Source organism: Atractosteus spatula, chromosome 9 (assembly GCF_055471065.1).
Source record: "Atractosteus spatula isolate fAtrSpa1 chromosome 9, fAtrSpa1.hap1, whole genome shotgun sequence".
Taxonomy (NCBI): domain Eukaryota; kingdom Metazoa; phylum Chordata; class Actinopteri; order Semionotiformes; family Lepisosteidae; genus Atractosteus; species Atractosteus spatula.
Window position 1 is genome coordinate 45,314,488 of NC_142714.1, and position 24,426 is coordinate 45,338,913.

Genomic DNA, 24,426 nt, shown 5'->3' on the forward strand with positions numbered 1-24,426 from the left:
ATATTAAAGGTATTGTGCAGGGGGAAAATTAGATTTATTGAATTGTGGAGTAGGTAAATTGCACTGGGTGAGCCAAAGTGTTAATACTATCTAGCATACAAGTACAATAAATAAACCATAAAAATAAATTAAAAAAACAAAATCCACCCCTTTTTCTCCATATAAGCTTTTTTGTACTGTGAATATGGAATAATACCATACCATCAAGTTAGCACAACTCAGGTGTTGTTAGACAGTTGTAGATTCTTTACAAGATCACTACAGTACATAGGTTGCATGCACAGCCTGAGGCAAACTGTGTTCCTGCAATTTAAAAAAGAAAGAACATTTGGCTTCTGTTTACTTTGTAATCTGATGTGAATTATACTGCTTGTACATCAGTATTTCTCTCTCTCAGAAATCAGCAGATACGTAATTGAACCATTGTAGTATTCTGAATGAAAACAAAAAAGAAAAGAAAACCATAATTAACTGATACTTTTTTGTAATTTACTGGAAACCCACTGTGCTATACATGCCACTGTGAAATTTCAAGTGAAGATGTCTTAAATTACTTTCCATAAAAGGAATGTATTGCCTTCTGAGCATAAAAAGAATTATTTATTATCATGCAGGTGGACTCCTTTTGTGAATGCTTCAGCACTACAAAGACCCAGAAATGAAAATCTTAAAATATAATTAAAATACAGAAATGTCATTCTTGTATTGATAGACATGCACTTATTTGATGCATTTTTAAGATAAATCATTTCAGTGCAGAATTTCCATATGCTTTGTTGTTTGAAACTTTGTAAAAATGTAAGGTTTGAACTGCTTTATTTTGTATGTTTATTGCCATATTCCCCAGTTGTACTGTATTTAAGCCACTAAAAAGATAATTTGCTACAGCATATTAAACATATTTAGCTGTCTAAAATAAGGGTTCAAGCAGAGATCTATGCAATGTTTGCTCTTTTCTTAAACATCTCATATCCATCCATTACGGGAACGTGCATATTAATAAGCTTTTGCCAAACAAGACAGCAGAGTTATTGAAACAGGCTTCTAATTTGGGTTTTAAGACACATACTGTATTAGCCCTTTTCAACAGTAAAAGATAGTTATGACAACATTACAATGTGGAAACAGCTGTCTTTGGCTGCTAACTTTGACTTTATAAATCATCATAAAAAACCTCCAGAATTAATAAAAGTTGCATTCTCATAATCCATAGCACTGTTTGCCAAAATAATAATAGCTGAACTCTTTTTTTCCCCACAGATTTACAGAACACTTCATATACTGTATAAGAGAGCCTCAGAACAGACAAGGTAGAGAAGTGAAAAATTGTTTCACAGTTCAGTTTGAATTAAGTCCTACAGCACATTCATACACACATTCTTTCAAATTATGCATTTTGTTAAAAAGAATGGTATATTATTTCTTATCAATAACAACCTAACAACATTGGTGACTGTCACTGGATTTGCTGTAATGATAAACCATCACTACTCCCCATGTTACTAAAATAGGTATCCCCTAGGATGTAGCAATCCTGAGTACACTCCTACTGCATAAAACATCTTCAGCATAAAATACATATAACTGTGCCATTCAATAGGCCAGTGGTTTTAAATCCTGGTCCTGGGTAATCTGTGTGTCTTCTGGTTTTCTCCAGCCACAATCAGGTTAATTAGGTCAATAATTTCAATTTTCTATGTGAGGTTTTTTTTAATTTGCTTTCAGACCTTAATCAGCTCTTTAACTAGGGTATTTTATGAAACCAAGAAATAAGTGCAGAAAAAAGTCTAAACCACCAAGCAGATTAGACAAAATTAGCACTAGCAGATAAAGGCCCAGCTGGAACAAAACCAGCAGATACAGATATACTCTAGGACGAGGATTGAAAACCATTACATTAGGCAATTGGATTCAGTTGAGTCAGGTACTGTACTGTACTCCTTCCTGTATAACTAAGAACACTTGAGGACAATTTATACAGTGCATTAGTTATATAAAACTGACCATGGGTTTCATAATTAATGAAATTCATCTTTACATATAGAATTATTTTATCTACTTAGCAAAATTAATAATGTTTTCTTAACTTCCGTTTGTAAAATGTGACATACTGTATAGACAGACATTACACACTGTACATAAGAATGAATGAACTAGAGTACATTGCAAACCCACACGAAGCCCGTAGCGCCTTGTGACGCAATCATTTCGCGACGCTCTAATTTGTTTCCTGGAGTTTTAAAGGAAAAGTCTTGGTGTGGTTTATTAGGAGTAAAGATGCCGAAGGTTGTTTCGCGTAGTGTAGTTTGTTCAGATACTCGTGATCGGGAAGAATATGATGATGGGGAAAAGCCGCTGCACGTCTATTATTGTCTGTGTGGTCAAATGGTTCTTGTGTTAGGTGAGTGCACTTTTTAATACGCTGTAGTCCGAAGGCCTGTGCTGCCAGGGTCTCGAGTAGAGAAGCTCCCTGGTTTAGTTCAGTGTTGTGGGCAGTAGTTCATGACTGAAGACTCGAGGCGGAGCACTTTGTAGAACAGAAATTTATGTTTAATCCTTTTTCGTGTCAGAATTGTATGAGCTTTTATAATAATGATGAATATTATTATACAGTAGCTAATTTGTCTTGTTATAAAACCGTTAAAAAAAAGCAAAGCTTTCTGAGAGCTCTGTAACGGTTTAGTATTATTAATATTTCACTTTTCTATTCTGGTGTCATTGTCTGCTAGTATAGTTTGCTAGATCCTTCCCTTAGATCCTAAAACAGCCATGTGAATAATGAACTCAGTCGACCCATGCTTTGTGTGAAAACAATGTTTTTGCTTATTCCCTATTCAACAACTATTATTGAATTAATATTATATGAGTTTTATTTAATCTCTGCATATTTTGCATATGTGAACAAAATATGTAGAATTTTAAGCTTTGCCTGCATTCCGGTACTTTTGTTTTTAAAAAGAAACGTCATTTTTTGTATATTTTTCGAAACTTATACGACGCAGAATTTTATTAAATGATTTTGACATATATTTGATTAATTATAACTATTCATGATATATTCGAATGACTTTGTCTGTTTGATAGAGTGCCTTGCAAAAGTATTCACACCTTTCCAACGATGTTCCATTTGTTGAATTACAAATAGTTGTAAATAATGTCAGTCAAAACCTGAATACTCAAACTAAATGCATATAAGTGAAAGACAATGACTGTCAATAAGATAGATAATACTTTATTAATCCCATAGGGAAATTAATGTGTTACAGCAGTCCAGCCCAAGACAAGCAAAACAGACATCAGAATAGTTATAAAACAAAAGACAACAAAATAAATAAAAACAAATAAATACATAGGTGTGTGCAAAATGTGCTGATCATAGTCATTGTAAAAACAATAAAATATGTGCAAAATGTGCATAGGTTTATATAGACTGATTGTCCAAAAAGTACAATGGAGTAAACATGCTGTCCATAGAGGAGCAAATGAAGGGCTAACAGTCCTAGCCTAGGGCAGCGTTATACACCCTGACAGCCGCCGGGAGGAAAGACCTGCGGAAATGTTCCCTTGAACACCGTAGCTGTAGCAGTCTATTGCTAAATGTGCTCCGCTGCCCAGTAACAGTCCCATGAAGCGGATGAGAGGTGTTGTTCATGATGGCTGTGAGCTTGGTCAGCATTCTCCTCTCAGCCACCACCTCCATGGGGTCAAGGCTCATCCCCAACACAGTGCCAGCCTTCTTGATATGTTTATTGAGCCTATTTGCATCTTTTGTCATGATGCTGCTGCCCCAGCACACAACAGCGTAGAAGATGGCCGCCGCCACCACTGATTCATAAAAAAAGTGTAGCAGTGTTCCACACACACCAAAGGACCTGAGTCTCCTAAGAAAATAGAGTTGGCTCTGACCTTTCTTGTACAGGGCGTCCGTGTTACCAGACCACTCCAGCTTATCATCCAGGTGTACCCCTAAGTACTTGTAGGAATGTACGCCCTCTATGTCCTCACCCTGGATGGAAACAGGGTTCAGCGGAGACTTATTCCTTCGAAAATCAAAGATAATTTCTTTGGTCTTGCTGGTGTTAAGCTGGAGATGGTTAAGATGACACCACTCCACAAAATTGGTAATCAAGCTCCTATATTCCTCCTCCCTCCCCTCTCTAATACACCCCACGATTGCAGAGTCATCCGAAAACTTCTGCAGATGATATGTCTCAGAGTTGTACCTGAAGTCAGAGGTGTAAAAGGTGAGCAGGAATGGAGCAAGGACATTCCCCTGTGGAGCCCCAGTACTGCTAACAATCTGTTCGGACACACAGCTCTGTAGCCGTACATACTGTGGCCTGCAGGTCAGATAGTCTATAATCCAGGACAGCAGGGGAGTGTCCACCTGCGCTGCCCTTAGCTTATCTCTCAGTAAAGGTGGATGGATGGTGTTAAAGGCACTGGAGAAGTTAAAGAACATAACTCTCACAATGCTCCCCGTCTTCTCTGAGAGTTAGCTCTGTGTAGCAGATAGATGACTGCATCCTCCACTCCCAGGTGTGACCAGTAGGTGAACTGCAGGGGGTCCAGTGCTATACTCACCAGGGTTCTGAGGTGGTCCAGTACAAGCCTTTCCAGAGTTTTCATTAGGTGTGATGTAAGTACCACTGGTCTGTAGTCATTCAAGACTTTAGGGTGCCCCTTTTTGGGTACTGGGACCAGGCAAGATGTCTTCCAGAGCATCGGAACCTTTTTTAATCTCAGGCTGAGGTTGAAGATGTACTGTAGCACTGAACCCAGTTGGTCCGCACAGGTCTTTAGCACCTGGAGCTGACACCGTCAGGACCAGCTGCCTTCCCTGCATGGAGTCTCCTCAACTCCCTTCTGACCTGGTCAGCTGTGATGGATAGGCCGAGGAGGGCAGGGGAAGATGGAGTAGGAGTAGGAGGGATCACATGATGGGGTGACTGAGGACATGAAGAGGGTGTCTGGGGTGAAGGCCTGAGAGGTGAATGGACAGTGGACCCTGTATCGAATCTGTTGAAGAAAAGATTCAGCTCATTGGCCCTCTCCAGGCCTCCCTCACTCTGTTGGCCGCCGGACAACTTGTATCAGGAGATCTTCCTCATGCCATTCCACACTTCTCTCACATTGCTCTCCCTCAGCCTGTCCTCCATTTTCCTCCCATAAGCCACCTTGCTCTCCCTAACTCTCACCTTCAGCTCTTTCTGTGCTCGCTTCAGCTTCTCCTTGTCACCTGCCTGGAAAGCCCTCTTTTTCCTATTTAGGATGGCCTTCAGATCACTGGTGACCCAGGGTTTATTATTGGAGAAGCAGCGCACTTTCCTGGTGGGCACTGCACTGTCAACACAGAAGTTTATGTAGTCAGTGATGCAGTGGGTAAGACCATCGATGTCATCTCCATAAGGCTCACAGAGTATCTCCCAGTCCGTTGTTTCAAAACAGTCCATCAGTGCATCATTAGCCTCAGCTGACCATCTCCTCACTGTCCTGGTGGTTACTGGTTGCTGTAGTACAAGAGGCTTGTACAGAGATAGGAGGTGAACAAGGTTGTGGTCAGATCTGTCAAGGGAGGGGAGTGATGTGGAGCTGTAGGCATTCTTGACATTAGCATACAGCAAGTCCAAAGTCTTGTTATCTCTAGTAGGTCATTTAACAAACTGACTAAAAGAAGGCAGGGTAGAGGAGAGCGAAACATGATTAAAATCACCAGTTATCAAGAACATGGCTTTTGGGTGACGAGTCTGTAGTCCGGCTGTAACAGTGTGTATAACGTCACACGCTGAGGCTGCGTCGGCAGAGGGCGGGACATATACCGGCACAACAATAACCTGCGAGAACTCCCTAGGTAGGTAATATGGCCGCAGGCTAACTGCTAGTAGCTCAATGTCCGGGGTGCAGAGCTGTTCTTTTACAGTTATATGATTACAGTTACACCATCTGTTACTCACAAACACTGCTAGCCCTCCTCCTCTCTTTTTACCGCTCTCCTTGATTTTCCGATCTGTACGCACTATCTGAAAACCCTCTATTGTAGCGTTAGCGTCGGGAACCAGTTCATTCAACCAAGTCTCTGTGAAGCACATAATAGAGGACTCACGATATTCCCACTGGCTCCTCGTCAGCGCCGCTAGCTCCTCCATCTTGTTGCCAAGAGATCGTACATTCCCCATTATGATGGAGGGTAAAGAAGGTTTGTACCTCCTTTTTTCAGCCCGATACGTTGCTCCGGATCTACAGCCTCTACTCCGTTGAATTAGTTCTCTGGGGATCTCCAATCGCTCACCCGAGAACACTGCCGGCTTCCGTAACATGAAGAGCTGGTCTCTGGTGTAAACAAAAGAGCCCGGTTTGCCCGTAGTACACACCGATTTAAAAAGTTGCTCAAAGACCGTCATGACTCCGAGAGAAAAAAAACACAGAAACAAAAACGAAAGTAAACGATATCCCAAACTAAAACTAATGTAACTACCGGTAGTAACAACAAAAAGGACACACAAATCACAAATTAACTGGAGCTGCTGCAACAGGCTGCCGCACTCACGGCGCCATATTGAATTAATTGAATTAATTTTATTAATTAATAAAACATGCTAAAAAGAATAAAAATCTTAATACACCATTAACATATTTAACTCCACTCAAGGTGGATACTTGATGGGAGCACCTTTTGTGGAAATTACAACTGAGTTTCTGTTTGATGAAATCTGTACCAATTTTGCGCATTACAGTGGTGCTAAATCTTTGCAGACTTGCTCAGCCTCTGCGAAATTAGTTGGGTGGGGATCATGGATGGACAGTAATTTTCGCCTCTTGAAAACAAGTCTTGCCACAGATTTTCTATATGATTCAAGTTAGGTCTTTAGGTTACTCACAGACATTTCCTTTCGTCTTGTTAAGCCACTCCAGTGTAGCTTATAGTCATTGTTGTGCTGAACTTTTGCTTTATGTCTATGTCTTAAGCAGATATGTTTCCTTTATGGTTTAGGGATACTTGCTTTATCCATTTTTTAGCTGTCTTGACCCCATACAATATTACAGTCACCACCATACTAGTAGAAATGTGCTGGGTTGTGCATTAAGTAATGCTTTGCATTTAGATCACAAAGTTTCAGTTTTGTCTTGACTGATCAAAAAATCTTTTGTCATGTCTTCAGTATCCATTAAATGCTTTGTTACAAACTTTATGAAGAATTAGAGATTGGTTTGTCACTCTGCCATACAGGCCAGCTTTGTCGGATGTTTTAGACTTATGGACAGCCTTCCTCATCTCAGTCATTGAGGTCTATACCTCTTTCAAAGTTACCATTGGTTCTGTGGTGGCACTCTTAACAGTCTTATCTGGGTAGTTGGATAGAGCCTTCCATATAATCAAATTTCACTATGAGATATTCAGCCTCTTTGAACTGTGATCTGATCTGATCTGCATCTGAACTAATTTAGTCTTGGCATAGCAAAGAGGTGAATAAGTATGCAATCTGCATTACAGGTTTTGTTTTTTCAGCTTTTGCTGATATTCAGCTTTTTTCACCTGTAAGTGTTCTACTTGAGCATTTAGGTTTGATTGAAAATATCCACGTATAAAACGTAAATTTATTAAAATGGATCCATCATTGAAAGGGGCTGAATACTTTTGCAAAACACACATAGCCCTAAATCACATAATTTCCGAGACTTGATAGAGCCTAGATGATGAGTTAAGATAACAACCAGTTTGAATCCACACCTGGTGAAAATGAAGAAATAAGAATACAAAAAGAAGCCCAGTTTGTAAAAAGATCAGTATCTTTGTGCCATTGGGGCGGATCGTGCACATCCTTGCGTTGCTTGTGTTACAATGGCTTGCTTGGATGGCCTACTCACTAGGACTAAGCCGCATCGAACATTTCTGGGATGATCTAGGACAGTGTATGACTGTGGCACAAGGAACTGCCATGTGCTTCTCAAGGCCTATAAGCAACTGGGAGGTTGCGAGGGTCACTGTGTTGCTGAGAGAGCTCTGGCATATTGGCAACCCGCAGCCATATCACCCTGCAACTCACAACTGGCAACCCACTGAAGCTCAGCAAGTGTCAGTACCTGGATGGGAGACCTCCTGGGAAAAACTAAGGTTGCTGCTGGAAGAGGTGTTAGTGGGGCCAGCAGGGGGTGCTCACCCTACGGTCCATGTGGGTCCTAATGCCCCAGTATAGTGACGGGGACACTATACTGTAAACGGGCGCCATCCTTCGGATGAGACGTAAAACCGAGGTCCTGACTCTCTGTGGTCATTAAAAATCCCAGGGCGTTTCTCGAAAGAGTAGGGGTGTAACCCCGGTGTCCTGGGCAAATTTCCCATTGGCCCTTACCAATCATGGCCTCCTAATATTCCCCTCTATGAATTGGCTTCATTACTGTGCTCTCCTCCCCACTGAGAGCTGATGTGTGGTGAGCGTTCTGGCATACTATGGCTGCCGTCGCATCATCCAGGTGGGGCTGCACATTGGTGGTGGTGGAGGGGAGTCCCCATTACCTGTAAAGTACTTTGAGTGGAGTGTCCAGAAAAGTGCTATATAAGTGTAAGCAATTATTATTATTATATTAATTCCACTATGCTCTCTTTTGGCAAATGCTATTGTTTGCAAAGTCCTAGTCGCAGTTAGCTAGTGATGTCACTCAAAGCTGAATCCAGGGTGACTCAAAGCTGAAGCTCAGCTTGCGCTCCAGCGAACCTCTTTAGTGGTCGAGACACTCAAGAAATAAACATAAGGATTTTAAGTACGTCTGTTCAATAAAATGTCAGTGCACCTATCCCAAAAATATAGTTTTATAAGAAGATTTGCTTTATAACAGCTTCAATAAATTCACAGTGTTATAAATGAGAATATAGTCAGTATATAAGGTTTTAGAGATTAATGTTTGAAACTCTCTCTATATATATTAATGAAGAGAAAAATAAGATAAGAACACTTTATTGGCCATATACAGTTTCTTGTATTAGGAATTTGTCTTTTTGCGTTCCTCAACTTGCTCTCCATGAGACACACAGACAGGGAGAGAAACTCAAATAGCTTTATGATGGAATATTGCCAAATATCTAAAATAATTTGTAATGATGTCAATACTTGCACTCAAAAATGATATTATTAATAGCCTTAGTTTAAAGAAGAGCAAAAGAATAATTCATGGTCTCTGGGGATTGTCATATACAGTTAGGTTAAAAAAGTATCATCGTTGTAGACCAAGCCTGATTGAGAGAATATTCAATTCAAATATGTAAAATACTAATGACTAAAGATAATGACTGACCAGGAGCATGCTTTAGACTTGATAGCAAAACAAGGTCACAGGACAACTTTCGTAAAGTCAGAGGGGAATTCAGTTATGACAAAGAATAGGAAATGAAGAGTTGTGGATATATGAATGATCTCCATAACAGGAGACCCTCTATTCAGATTAAGACTTTTTAGATTAAATGAGCTACTAATTGAGGAAGATGAACCAAATGACCCCTTTTTGGTTGGTGACCTTTATTTTCGTATGACATCTGTGTCTATAAAGTATGTTGGGTTGGGGCATGATTTAAAACCCTCCGTGGATATTTTCTATTTTCTAATTGCATTGCTTTGAAGTTCTCCTGCAACAAAGAAATGGATCATGCTCTACTACAGCAGTGTGCTCACAGGAGGTTGTTTAGAAAAAAAATGAGGCTATTCTTCTCAGCTTGTCTTCCCCATCTCCTGATTTAAACCTAGTTGAAATAGCTTTCTTCACACTAGAAATTGCCTAAGTATTCTTCAAAGGCAGAGTTACTAAGACATTAATAAAATGGAACACATTTGACACTTCCTTGACTAGGAAACTTTTGGATACTATGCTGTGAAAGATTTTAGAATTCATTAATGGTAATCAAATGTCTACAGATTTTACTTTAATTAGAATATTCTTAAACATTTTCATTAATGCAAATTTTAAGACTTTTGGATGGCACAATGCTTGCTTATAATTCTGTATACAGCACACTACTTTGAGTCAAAAGGGATCTTTATACATATAGCTTAGAAATGGGATCCATTCTATATAAAATCCTCATTGTTTTCACTTGTGGTTTGCAGATGCTCAATCTAGCAGTCTGCAGTGACGAACTGAATGAATAATTGATATCTGCCACATCCTTGGGGCGACTAAGACTTTTTCTGATGCAGGCAGACTTCTGTTTATGGGAAAAAAGTAGCAGAAATTGACAGTAGTACTCTGAATTTAGAAACATTTATATATACAGTATTTATTGCATTTACAAGATAATGGGCTTTCACTTTCTACTTTTCCTTCAAACAATAAAAACTTTCTTCCCTTATTCTATATAATTAATATACTGTATAAGAACAAAGCCTCTTATAAATCTAATGTTTATTTCAGTAGTGGTGCTAGAATATCTCAACACCAACATACTGGTCTACAAGCCTTTGTGAAATGAATGCCAAGAGAGAAAATGATGTTTATTAGGCTTCCTTTTTTATTTCCAGGAGCTGGAATAATTACATTTACTAACATGGCAGCAAAAATATCTTGGCTTACTTGCAATAGCCTTTGTGACATGCTCCATGGGTTTATGATTCTCAGCTTTTGTTCAACGGTTTAGAGCAAGAGAAATGTGATTCACTTTGCTTTGGTGTATGACCAGGATTTGATTCGTGTTCTGTAGCTTGATGGTGTTATGGAGCTCTAGCTTACCATCTTCAAAGTGATAAAATGAGAATTGGCATGCGTTTGTGATTCTGGTATCTTGTGTAAAAAGAATAATGCACATATTGTTTTTGTGAAGCTTGTACTGTGTTGAGCTTTTAAGAACCAATTAGGAACAGGAGGAAATATGCAAAACTGTGCAGTCCATCACATTTGTCGGTTGCTACTGCCGAATACAGATGCTTAGACATCCCTTTCGTCTATGATTACTACTCTAAATTCAGATTAAAGGGGAACTGTAATCCCAATTTCTCAGACTGTTTATTAAAAATTTACAAATTCTGAATTAAACACAAAATCATTAACTTTGTGAAAATAGTGGAAAGTCGCATGTTTTGGCAAACTGCTGGTCTTGCCACAGACAATACATTGTGATGTGAAGCGGCCCTTCCCGCTCACTAGTCAGTGCAGCGACTAATGTAATGTGATGTACAAGCAAATCAGATTGTGCAGCAGACATTTCACCACAGAAATGTTCCAACCTGATCTGCATGGGGAGTTAACAAGTAATTAGTATTTATTGACATTACTCAATGTCAAGAGCATTATTTCTACTGGATTAAAAGGGATGTATTCACAAGCCTGCTTGTTTACAATGTTATAAGGCCGATTCACATCGCCGAACGATTTGTTGTCTCATTCTGAAAGGCGGAATATGGAGCTGTGCATACCTGGAAAGTTTTGTCTATTTTGTGATGTAAATTTGGGGTTTTACACATTACAGTGTACATTTTTCCTTCATTGTGATTTGAAATGTACTGATCAATGCTGTTTTTTTCTAACCCCGAAATATAAAAATAGTGCAGCAGTACCACTTTAGGGCAGTGTTTTTTATCTTTGACTTAAAGAGGTTGTAGGTTAGCTTGTATCTGGGGAAAAAAGCTTTTAAAACCTAGAGTGTTCTTAGATAAATACCATGCATTGCTTTTAAACATGATGATGATGTAAATAAGAGAGGTTTTAGTAAGGCTAATGTACAAGTTAATGGAGTACTATCCTTAATGATTTTTACTATGTTGAAGATTATTGTTTGCACAGAGACCATTAAGTTGTAGTATGTCGTACCTTTTAAATGAATGTCATGTAGTTTTTTGTGTACTTTCATAATGCATTAGGCTCTCTGAAAAGTCTTATTTTGTAAGAAATAATAAAGGTCCTTACAAACAGTAAATGAAGGTTGTTGCATGAAGTCTTCACTGTAAAATTTTGTTTGAATTTGACTTTTAAAGATGCAATGCCTTGGTGCTTAACTTTTTTAGGTATGTATAGTTCAGCATGGAATTTGGAAGAGCTTGGTAACTGCAAGTCATAGGATGTGCTTCTTAGAGATCTTTTAGCCTAATAAATAGTTCTACTTCTGATATTTTTTTTATACATTTCCAACTGGTATACTTTGAAGTGATTCATCGATGGATTGTTTGATTGAATACTGATTCTCTGATCTTTCTGTAGACTGCCAGCTGGAGAAACTTCCCATGAGGCCACGGGACCGAGCCAGAGTGATTGATGCAGCCAAGCATGCTCATAAATTCTGTAACATAGAAGAAGATGAGAGTGTTTATCTTCGAAGGTATGGATGATATAAAAGTATTTCTGTGCTGTTTATTAAAACATAAAAACCTTGGTGGAAATATGTGATGAAGTAGTTGTAGATTATGTTTCCGTGCTTATTTTTCTTAATAAGATAGAAGTAGTGATAGCAATTACCTTAGTCTACAATAAAAATATATACTGACCCTTTATTTGCAAATGCATTTGTGATCACTATTGAACTGAAATATGATTACTTGCAGAATTGTTCAGCAGAAAAATAATTCTTGCATTGTTTTTGCATAAAGTGTTTTTTTTGTATATACCCCCGAGCTGCTATTAAATAGGTACTGTTTTTATCTATATAGGTCCTTGCACATTAGAATTAATATTAATATTAAATGCAGCTAGAAAGACAAATGTCAGCATAAGCTTTGAACCTTCTTTGATTGTTTTTTATCTAGCTTGCTTATCGCACAAATTGTTATTAGTATAACGTATGAAACATGATAGCAGTACTCTTTTTAAAAATGGCAGGAAATATTTTGTTAACATTTACTTTTTGATGTCTCTTTTTTTACCTGTTTAAATGATATTCTTCTCATACAACTGCATGTTCAGGTGGACCATCTGACTATAGTACTAGTGTTCTTTATAAATAATTTCACATTTTAAATGTTATGGATTTGTTATGTTATGTACAATAGTCTTAAAAATTAACTGAAGAACAATTGAACATTGTCCCCCTACTCAAAGTTTTTTTTTTCTTCTTCTAGACCAGAGGGTATCGAAAGGCAGTTTAGAAAGAAATGTGGAAAGTAAGTATTTTAACACAGGAATTAATAAGACGGAGAGATCCTTATTTTTTAAGGATTTGTTTTCAGAAGATGCTGTATGTTTTGCTTTAGGTAACTGAGACAGGTTGCTGTCTATGAGTGACAGGTTGTCACTTGATATAAAGTGAGATACGCTCTATCTAGTCTGGCAGAAAGTGCTGTTTCGAATTTGGATGAGTTAAAACTTTTATTTTGCAATGGAGAAAATAACAGAGTTGATATCACACCTGATTTGTCTGTATTTTCCCCCCTGCTTTCTGATAAATCATAAGAAACAATTCCCATGGCATTTTAAGTTTTTAACATAACGCCTTTTTATCTGTGAGTAGATTGTTGATGTCTACTGGATGATTTCATTTACCTCTCTGGAAAACTAGATAAGGAGAGGTTGTCAATCAAATACAGATACAATCTTCTGTTTTACTGGTAATTCATGTTTTTACAAGCTGTCATTACAAAAATACAGATGGTGGCCTTTTCTGGAAACTAAAGGAAGTCCCCATTATTGGTACTATTGTACCCTTGAGCAAAGTACTTCACCCCAATTGCTCTATTCTACTGGGCTATACAATTAGGTCCCAGCACTGTTGGGGCTAATCTTGTGTCACAGACTCTTAGTCCGCTTAACGTGGAGAAATTCAGGACAAGCTCTGGTCTCATGAGCCTCTAGATCAAGGATTTGAGTTTGGACTATTGATATGTCTAGGGCTATGTTAGACAGATACTTTATTGATTGCATGAGGGAAATTGCATCCTTTATGTTGCTGCCTTAGTTATTACTGTCTGTGTGCTGTTAAAAAACAACTTTGTTTTTAACAAAAGTTGTTTGTAAAAACAACTGTTTTTAACGTATTACAACTATTATTACGGTGTTTGCCATGCACATTTTAGACTTAGAAGTTCTACACGTTGAGATTACTGAAATAAACACTGCTTGTTTTAAGTAACTAAAAATATTGTTCCCAAATCCAAGAAAAGAATTACGGAGGTGCACCAACATCATCATCTAATTTAATCTGATAAGCTTAACACTGAGTTGTTGCATTGAAGTTTGAATACGGTGTTATACTTATAGTCACATTTTCATTCAGAAGTAGCATAATTAAAAAAAAAAAACATTTTAAAACTAGAAGCATTTAATAAACCACAAAATAAAATATGATTCCAATGAATTAATAGTGTTTTAAAACAAGCTGTTTCACAATTTAATGATTTCTCATGTGTTAGGGGGATGAATTGTAAGGCTTCTTTATAAAGTAACCATCATTTAAGAATGTATATGTTAAAGATATTTTACTCTATAAAACAGTTGAGGATGTGTGATAGTTACAAAGAAATTATATGCTAAATGCTTTGTATTCTGAGAAGAGCAGGTATTAATCTGTGCTGCAGAAAATGAGCTGTTGTCATCCATTTTATTAGGCTTTAGAGCATTTTTCTTTTTACTCTGTTTACTGTTTGTCATCTAACTGTATTTTTTTTCTGCTGGCTTTCTAATCTCTTAAATATCTCCCCATTTTTACAATTTTTGTCAAAAAGTAGTAGCATTGCAGTGCCCTTCTGCTTTGTGATGTGGCGTCCATTATCAAGTGGATACACCAGTGATGTCATCCTTGATGTTATGTAGATGAGCATCAGTGGATATAGCATTTTACATTTTGTTTTGTAACTTGTTTAACACTTGCCAGTGTGGCTAGTAAGACTGTGTGCTAATTTTCTTCCCTGGTGTGATGCATGTAAGCTCAAAGCAGTAAGGGCATGTGACTATCACAAAGATCTCAAACTATTTTGGCAAAGAAAAAACAAGCTATTTATCTTCTTGAATGCTGAATAAACGGAAGAGCAGCACTGCATTAACAAAGCCCTGTGATTTATTTCTGGTGTTTCATTGATGTCAAATGCCATGAAAACCATACCCAATTTGTTATGGAAAAGTGACATGAAAACATGTCTTCTAAAACTCAGTTCACAAGTGCCTGTTCCAGAAGAAGTGGCGTTTTGTTCCAAGGGCTTTATTCTGACAGAACTGATTGGTATATTGGTTATCTCTGTTGACATAGGGTATATGTTCTTGTGTAGACTTGTGCAATTTGTGTTATGTAATTTAAAAGTCTAAGCATCTCTGTTTAACCTTTGAAATGTAGATTGCAAACAAGCCAGACCTTATGCTCCCAGACTCCTACAGGCACTTGATACTTACTGATTGGAAGCATCCTTCTCTCAGTCATCTACGATTAATTTCCGGGCTTGAATATTGCAAATAGCCAGTTTAGATCTAGACAGTGACTTGGTACTTTTGTATATTTTCCTTTTCATCATGACAAAAAAGACAAAAGGAAGGATCAATTCAAATTCAATGTTCTTTATTACTTTTGAAAATTTCTTTCCTTTGTGAGAAAGGGTACAGACACATAATGTGTTCAATTTATGAAACACTTAAGCTGTCACAATGTATGTTAATCAGACGGTCTCAGCCGTCTATCTTTTGTGAATTAATTTTTTTAGGCACTTCCTGGTTACTGAGTTTTTTTTTTAATCAAGATAAATTACAGTGCTCCTACTTGTTTGAAACAAAATTGTAGTATCATTGAGAGCCATGCAAAGTAGTTTGTGTTTTGACAAATGTTTATACTTGGAGAGGAATACTTTAGAATAGTGTGATGTACAGTTCCCCCAAAACATTTTTTTTTGCAGAATTTTTCTTTTTTTAGAATACACTCTTTGTATTTTTAACTTTTTTTTTCCCCACTAACAATTCAACACAAAACCTCACAGCATTTTTCAAAGTCTTCTAACGGTTGCATTTCTTACTCTCTCGTCTTGCACGCAACCACCATCTGAGACAGGAGCTGGACAGACACCCCCTCCGACTCTTCTTCTGTTAGTGTTGGGTTAATAATTCCTTGTACTTACGTAGCATTTTTCTGGACACTCCACTCAATGTGCTTTACTGGTAATGGGGACACCATCCACGTAGATATAGGCTTTCTCTCCTGCTTGTAGGCTTTTTCTTCTTGCCTTTCTAACTATACCGGTATCACACTAGATGCACTTACCAGGTTATGTAAGGGTTCAGTTCAAGTCTTTATGTAACCTGAATCCTTCATAAGTCAAAAGTGACTTTTAGGTGTTGTGTGAAGTCATATTGTGAATATATAAGATATAACACTTCTCTTACGTGCCTTAGCTGTGTCTGGGAGTGAGGAAGGAGGGATAGGGATAGTACAGCAAACGTGCATGCTCACCAGGGTTTATTGACCATAAAAGGGGAAATGCAATGCTATATTTATATTTTGGGGTTAGAATGAATCAGCTTTGATGACTACATTTCGAATCGCAATGAAAGAAAAATGTACATAGTAATGCATAAAACCTCCAATTGACATCAGACAAAGGAGAGAAAATTTCCAGATTTGTTCAGTGCCATATTTTGCAATTTAGAATGTGGCAACAAAACATCTGGTGAGGTGAAGCTCCCCTGTAAGATTGTAATCAAGTGACTTCTGAATACATCTGTTCAAATCCAATATAAATATTGCTCTCGACCTTGACACGGTTTTGCCGATAAATACTACTAGTGAACTCTGCATGCAGATCACACTGCACCATTTTTGCAGTGAAATGCCTGCTGCACAACCTGTACTCATTCGCTCATACATCACATTACATTACTCATGATAGTGACTAGTGAGCAGGAAGGGTTGCTTCACGTCGTAATTCTCGTAAAATCTCTACAACTGGGTGTCCATACACTACTTTCACAAAGTTCAACATTTTGTTTAATTTGTAATTCTGTAAAATTTTGCTATACTGTCAATTTATTTTATTATTGAGATTTAATAACTGGCCTGAGAAATTGAGGCTGCAGTTCCCCTTTAATGGTTAGTAAGTATATGTGCAAATCATGGAGGGAGGTAGAGAACAAGAGGGAGAATGCAGTAGCAGTCAGTCCAAGAAAGTAGAAAGGAAGAAATTTCCTCCCTTCATATATAGAATGAATGGAAAAAGTATTTTAAGCTGTACAGTACAGATACTGTACTATTCAGTAATTAAACATAAAATAAATAGTATATAATAATCAGTTGGGTGCTAACCTGACATTATTGCAATATGGATTACTCACAGTTTTCATTCCGTTCAGGTCTTTTGACATGCCTGAGATATGAACAGTGGTATTGTTGGTATAGATGTTACTAGATCTAATTGGATAGATTGTTATGTGATTTGGAAGGCAATTGGTTTGCATCAAAGCTGATTTACAGTTGCTGTTACTAAGGGCTATATCCAACCCATTCTTCTAGGTTTTCATTTGTAAATACTTTTTCAGAATGTTGGAGTATTTGTTTTCCACTTGGATGTTGTATGTTACAGTGTGTACAAAATGTCAAATACATTCTGGTTTAATGTATCATGATTATAGGCTGTTAGGCCAAAAAATGTGTAACTGTGGAAAGGGTATGTAAACTTTCTATAGGCACTATACCTCTAAAATGTGCTAGGTAAACTAGAGGATAACTTCTTTCATATACACTGATTCTTAATTATTTTTTCTCCTTTGTTTACCATTATATATTTTAAAAACATTGAATTAGTAAATACAAACCCTTTTGGGTATTAAAGAAAAGACCAATTTTGAGTAAACAAGAGTAACATGGTAAGAAAGTGTCATCTCCATGATTATTGTGTGTTAACAATTTTCCAGGGCTTTTAAACAGGCAACATCAATGAGAATATGCCCCATAAGATAATGCCTGTGTAGGTTATAGATTTTTTTTAGCTTTAGTAGAGAGATTGTTCTAATATGAAACATGAACTCTTCACAAATGTAATGCTTATTTTGTGCTGATAAGCATTTTCCTTACTGTGCTTACTCTACAAGAAATTAATTACCCTGTAAGTTTTGGAAAATGCACATAACATGCTTTACAAGTGTTTGCTGTAAATCTCTCTCTCATCCTAGCGTTAATCCTGCATCAGCAGGGTCCGCTTGTCGGCACGCTTGTCTCCATTTGGTGGTTTGAACCAAATCTTTGAGCTGACGTTGCCATTAAATGCGACTGAGAATACTCCAACCGGCGCGTCGCTCCGCCTACCGTCGGAGTGGGGGGGAGGAGAACAAAGTAATGTAGCCAATTCATAGAGGGGGATTACTAGGAGGCATAGGAAACTTACACCCCCACTCTTTTTGAGAAACACCCTGAGATTTTTAATGAGCACAGAGAGACAGGACCTTGGTTTTACATCTCATCCGAAGGACGGCGCCTGTTTACAGTATAGTGTCCCCGTCACTATACTGGGGCATTAGGACCCACATGGACCGCAGGGTGAGCACCCCCTGCTGGCCTCACTAACACCTCTTCCAGCAGCAACATTAGTTTTTCCCAGGAGGCCTCCCATCCAGGTACTGACCAGGCTCACACTTGCTTAGCTTCAGTGGGCTGCCAATTGTAAGTTGCAGGGCTGCTGGCCAAGTGTTTGCTGTAAATACTTTTCTTTATTATGAAAGCTTAAAATAGTACAATAATCCTCCATTTGTCTTGCTTAAAACCAGCAAGCAGAATTCCATTTTTTCAAATGCTTAAATTTAAAACATTTAATTATCCTTTAAGATGATTATAATACTTGCATTCTAAACTTTTATTAAATTCAAATTCCTAGCCTCCAGTGAATTATATGTAGTAATTATAATTTTAAAGGAACAAGTAATAGGTTTATTCCATGCTGAAAAAAAGAAGAAAGAGAACACAACGTTTCGGCCGTGGAGCCTTCTTCAGGTGTGCTGAAGAACACACCTGAAGAAGGCTCCACGGCCGAAACGTTGTGTTCTCTTTCTTCTTTTTTTCAGCATGGAATAAACCTATTACTTGTTCCTTTGCAGCCTACGCATGCTGACGCAGCTACCCACCTGAATTATAATTTTAATAACTGTTTTTCTGTCACTTCAAAGGATTAAAAAAGGCATTAGGAAAGAAGATGAATGGTGAGATGGGTGTTGTTATGTGATTCAGAATTAGAGTGTGGAGGTTTTTTCATTTTCCTCATTCCCAGTTTGGGTATTATTCTCCGATTATACAGATTTTTTTTTTCATTTTGATTGACAGCACAATCTGTATGTAGTTTTATAAAGTAATTTATAAACAGTAATATTGCGGGCATTTCCCACAAGTAATAATTGTACAACTAAAGTTTTTTTTCCTCATATACATGCTTTCATAGAAATGTACAGACAATGTTTTAGAAACAAGCGTGTGCTGCATGCAGTACATTAAGCAGCAGTTAAGATGTTATTCAAACCATTGGGACAAGCAAATAATCGATATGCAAGATTTTTTATTTTATGTCAAAGTTGTTTAAAACAAGCAGTGTTTATAAGAAACATTTCTGTAAACCAAATTTAGTTTAGTTTTATGTCTTATCTAATGTCATATGTTTTATGTCAAATCTAATTTTAAATATGTTACAGTTCACAGATCCAAAAAATAAAAATTATGAGATTGCCTAAAAATCTAATGTAATAAACAAAAATGTACAAGGCTGCATTTTTTCTAAATTTTCTAATTGTATTTGGAGTTTAGTATTTATATTTACATTAGTCACATTGTCATCTGGAAGTATAATTAAAATAATTAAATATGTAAAAAGGAAATGTCATTCCAGTGAATTAATAGTAAGTTAATATTAGTTGTTTAACAATGACCCCAATTTCCAATTCCAACTTCAAATTTTATTATTTCTAATTAATATATATTAAAAGTATAAAGATATCAGAATAATTAAGTTGACTTCTGAAGTTACCATTACGTGATAAATACATGTCAGAGAATGTGTTTTATATAATCTTGGACCAGTTTATATCATTTGGGGATCCCATTTTTTTTCCAGTGAGTGTTGTACTCAACCTAGCATGAAAGTGCTAGGTTAACTTCAAATCTTTCTTCCCCATGGTTATTAAATCTTTTGCATGGTGTGCATATATATTGATTAAAAAAAATATTGTGCAAGATTGTGGTTGTGCTACATTATAGTAGGTGAAGATGATCTGTTGTATTAAAAAATGATTGCAAATTTCTTTTCTTCCCCAGGTGTGGCCTGTTGCTGTTTTATCAGCACCAAATGAAAAATACTCCAGTGACATTTATTGTCGATGGAGCAGTAGTGAAGTTTGGCCAGGGATTTGGCAACACTAGCGTTTATAGTCAAAAGCAAGAGGCTCCCAAAAAAGTGAGGGTAGGTATCATTTTTACTTTTTTTATTTCCCTAAAATGTTTCTGACCACTAAACCCAAGTCCACATATTTACACCTTGATGCTTTTTTGAAAACAAATCTGAAATCTGAGATGTTTTTTTTTTATACCAGCCCACTTTGTGGATAGACCAAATTTTTGTTGACCCATGGACATTTTCTCCCATCTCATCCACTGAATTCTTAACTAAAATAGCTATTAACCTTGTTCTCCTTGCCCAGCTTCTCCGTTTGGTATCACAGCCAGATCTAGTAGTGTCTGGATGCTTTCCTCATCTGTGCTGTGTTGTTTTGAAACACACTGTTTTACAAGCTCCTTGGTCTTCATAGTACAATCTTTGCTTGAAATTCACTACCTGATTAAGGGACCTTTTAAATATCAAGAGTTTTCCTTAAATATTCTCAAAGGGATCCAAAATTCATAACATTAAAATCACCAATAATTTTAATCCCCAATAATTGTGATAAAAAAATACCTGTGCCATGTAGAATGCCTCTAAACATCTTTTGTGAATTGCAAATTTAAGAAAATCAGTCTTTTACTGAAAGAATACTAGAGTGATATCCCCCGAGCGGGGGAATTGGCAGTCTGAAGGAGACATCCATCTCCACAGGAGAGAGAGAGGAAAACAAGTTAAAGGTCCAGAAATTTATTCATCAGTAGGTAATCTTAACCTAAACAAAATCCACTACTCTGACCCACCCTTTTAATGCAGACTTCACTTAAATGAGGCAAGGAAGCAACACAAATTCCTGAAAAACTTCTTGAGCTAACCTTTTGTGGCTGCTGTAAGCATTTTCTTTTTACAGTGTTGATACTCATCCTTATCTTAAAATACACAGACATTTTGTTTTATACTGTCTTCCGGCTCTTGTAATAAAGCCTTATATATCTTACTTTAATTAATATAGTACTTAATCCCCTGTAGGAAGAAACAACACTGGGATTAAAATGCATTAGAAGGCATGGATTATGCAGATCCACTGTTTAAAACAACTTGTACTGTAATGCTGTGCCAGTTATTTCTCAACAGACTTCACTATTTTGAACATTAAAAATGTATAACAAAACTTTGTTCTTTTGAAACCGTTAGCAGTGGAAAGGGAGTTTCTAAATGGCAATTTCCCACTTTCCATTTGGAAATATTAGGATATTCATTGCTGTCAGTCATGGAGATGTGAAGCACTAAATTAAAAAAAAGACACCACACAGCAGTACATTTGGCTTAAATAAAATGCATCAGCTGTCATCTAGTTTAGACAGAGGACGCCAGTCTGCTTTGTGATTAATTTTAACATTTGCATAGAAACATATAGTTAGCATTTCAAAAGCAAAAACTGGGATCCATTAGTCAAAGTTCAATTAATCATAGGTCCATTAAACTGCCATTTGGAACTAGAAGTATCTTTTAGTGATGCTTACATAGTGGTATTAGATACGGAGAATTTGGCTAGCAGGTTATCGAAGCATTATAGTGTGAACTTATGGTCAAGCCCTTATTTGTAACCACGGGTTAAACACTTCAATGCCAGATGAGAAATTGTTTGACATTATGCTGTATTGCACAATGACTATTCAAAATCAATAGAGCAATTCTGGAATATGTACTGTAGGAACTGTACTGAGTGCATGATTTTACAAAATGGTTTAAATTGCTTTCTCTTTGCTGTTTGTAAGATGTGTAATTTATAACCTGTTTTCTAAAGGCACCACAGATGAATGCAGAGTGCATGACTATATTACTGTTTTCAGTACATGGGCGAAACATTTTAACCCTTAAAATAAAAGTTAAACACAGAAGGGATAGTTTGCTGAACCCTCAACAAATTAAAGCATGTGCAGTTTTTCATTTTCTTTGAAGTGCTGCACATTCTTCCATCAAGGCCATTTTACTTTTGTTTCTTTCCTTTGTTTCAAACTTTTCACAGTTTCGTAGTAAACTTCTCAAATAAGATATGAATATTGCTGAAATTTCTAGTCACTGCAGTGAGATAGGAAAAGAAATAAACAGGAATTGATACTTTTAGAATTTAATTTTTCATGTAAATTTTTCATGTTACTGGAATTGACAAATTAACTCATTTGTCTTGTGCAATTTGGTTCGGAGTTGGTGGTGTTCTGAGTTCTGCAGTTATGAACAGAAAGGTTATTCAGGTTAAAATAGTCATGTGGGGAGAGGACATGTACAATTTTAAAGATTTTATTGTGCTAACTAAACCCCTAAAGCATTCATTGGATGTCACGTATACATGTATAATGTCAATATGGCCCACTATGGAACACTAAATATTTTTAAATATTTAAGTTAGAGAAAAGCAAACTCAAGGGTTAAGATAATTTAGCAGCAGAGTGGTCTGCACTAGGCAACCAGAACAGTAACAGGTGGATTACTGCCAAAGATGCATGTATACTCGTGTGGAACATAGCATACACAAGAAGAAGAACCAAAATGAATTCCTTTCTGACCCAACACTTTTGTTCATATTCTGCAGAACATATCTCATTTTAATTATGTTGTTGTTTTTAAAAGGAATATCTTGCAAAGAAATAGTGGTGATTGTAACTTGGATTGTATCATTAATCTAACCGCTCAAATGTGAATTAAGACTACCCATTCACACAGGGCAGCTTAGTCACTGCCCAGAGGCAGTTCAAGCTTTGTTTCAATTTTTATTTGTAAGCTACATCTTCCTACACTTTATGATTGTGTTAATACCACAGGAAACACCATCCCTTGAGATGGTTTCAAAGCCTGTTTTCCTTGACTGCTTGCCTTAACATAATGACAGATTTTAATCTCCGCTAGTGACAGAGGAACAGAATTGTCTTTGTTACTGGTTAAGGGAAGAGCAGAGATCTGGCAAGGTCACCGAGAAGTCCGGTTTCTAAAATTGAAGGCATTTTCCTTATCTGAAATTGGGGCCAAAAGGTATGTTGAAGTCAACCTTAAGAATGACTTAAAACTTTTGTAGAATGTAGAACTGGAAAAGGAGCAAATCCATTAATATAGAGGACAGCTATAGTTCATTTATACAATTAATTCTGCTTCTCAGTCTTAAGAGGGATGGTCTATTGATTATTTTGTTAATTTTTCATCTTCTGTAATTCCAGATGTTTATCGTAGATTCTCACAAGATGGATTAGGATTTTTAATATTAATGCTTCAAAGCTGAATTTCAGTACCTTTCATTCAATGGAAATTGTAAAACACTATTTTGCAGATATCTGAAGAAATATATATAGAAGATTAAACATTTCCACAGCAGTGGACACAAAAGGCTCTATAAAAGTATTGGTTAGTTTGTTGTTGAAGATGTAATGTGAGAAAAAAAAACACTTCAAAAGCTGCATACTGAATAGTTTGAATTGATATTATCTGACATTTTTCCACAACATCATATAATATAATGAGCATCAAACTAAACCAGAAAAATCAAGTCAAGATTTTGAATATTGATTTTTTTTTTTGTTTTCATTAGTTTGACACACATGCATAAGAACTTTATCACCTCATTAGTGAGAGAGTTTATTGGGTATGTATGATGAGGGGATGGGTAGAATGTCAAGGCTGATAAAAATTTACAAGAAGAGAAATGTACCAGTGTTATCCCACTTCTGAAAAGCAAATACCTTTTGGCCATTGGTATGTTTGAGGTTCATCTAAGTCACCTCAGGTGGAATGGCCAACAGTGGAGCCAAGTTCTGTGACTCAGGAATTTCAGCACGTCACTAATGGATGTCAGCAAGAAGGGCACAGACATATAGTAAGATATGCTAATTCTTGTGTACAAGTTGAATATATGGTGATCTGTGATGTAGATTCCACTTGTGGTAATTGATAACAGCCTGACTCCCCAACACTATGCTGATCAAATCCTGGGTCCTCACTCGCTGCCCTTCCATGTGCCGTATTTTGAAAATTCCAACAAGACAGTGCTCATGCTATTCCATGCTTAAAACTCAAGCATTTATGTGATGATGTGACATTTTGGGTTCAGAGATCAATATACTGATTTATGATCAGGTATCTGCAATCTGGTGCCATGCATGCATCATATATATTTACAGCTTAGGTTATTTCCAGCAGT

General features: G+C 36.9%; 1 protein-coding gene across 1 annotated transcript in view; it reads left to right on the forward strand.

Annotated features, from left to right (window-relative positions):
• The first annotated feature begins 2,224 nt into the window (after positions 1-2,224).
• The window catches only part of steep1 (STING1 ER exit protein 1), a 28,548-nt gene continuing 6,346 nt past the window's right edge, over positions 2,225-24,426 (forward strand). The window contains exons 1-4 of the mRNA XM_088925378.1: positions 2,225-2,401; positions 12,181-12,298; positions 13,035-13,076; positions 20,177-20,321. Coding sequence (XP_088781504.1) covers positions 2,278-2,401; positions 12,181-12,298; positions 13,035-13,076; positions 20,177-20,321 — 429 coding nt within the window. The 5' untranslated portion in view covers positions 2,225-2,277. The remainder of the gene's footprint in view (positions 2,402-12,180; positions 12,299-13,034; positions 13,077-20,176; positions 20,322-24,426) is intronic.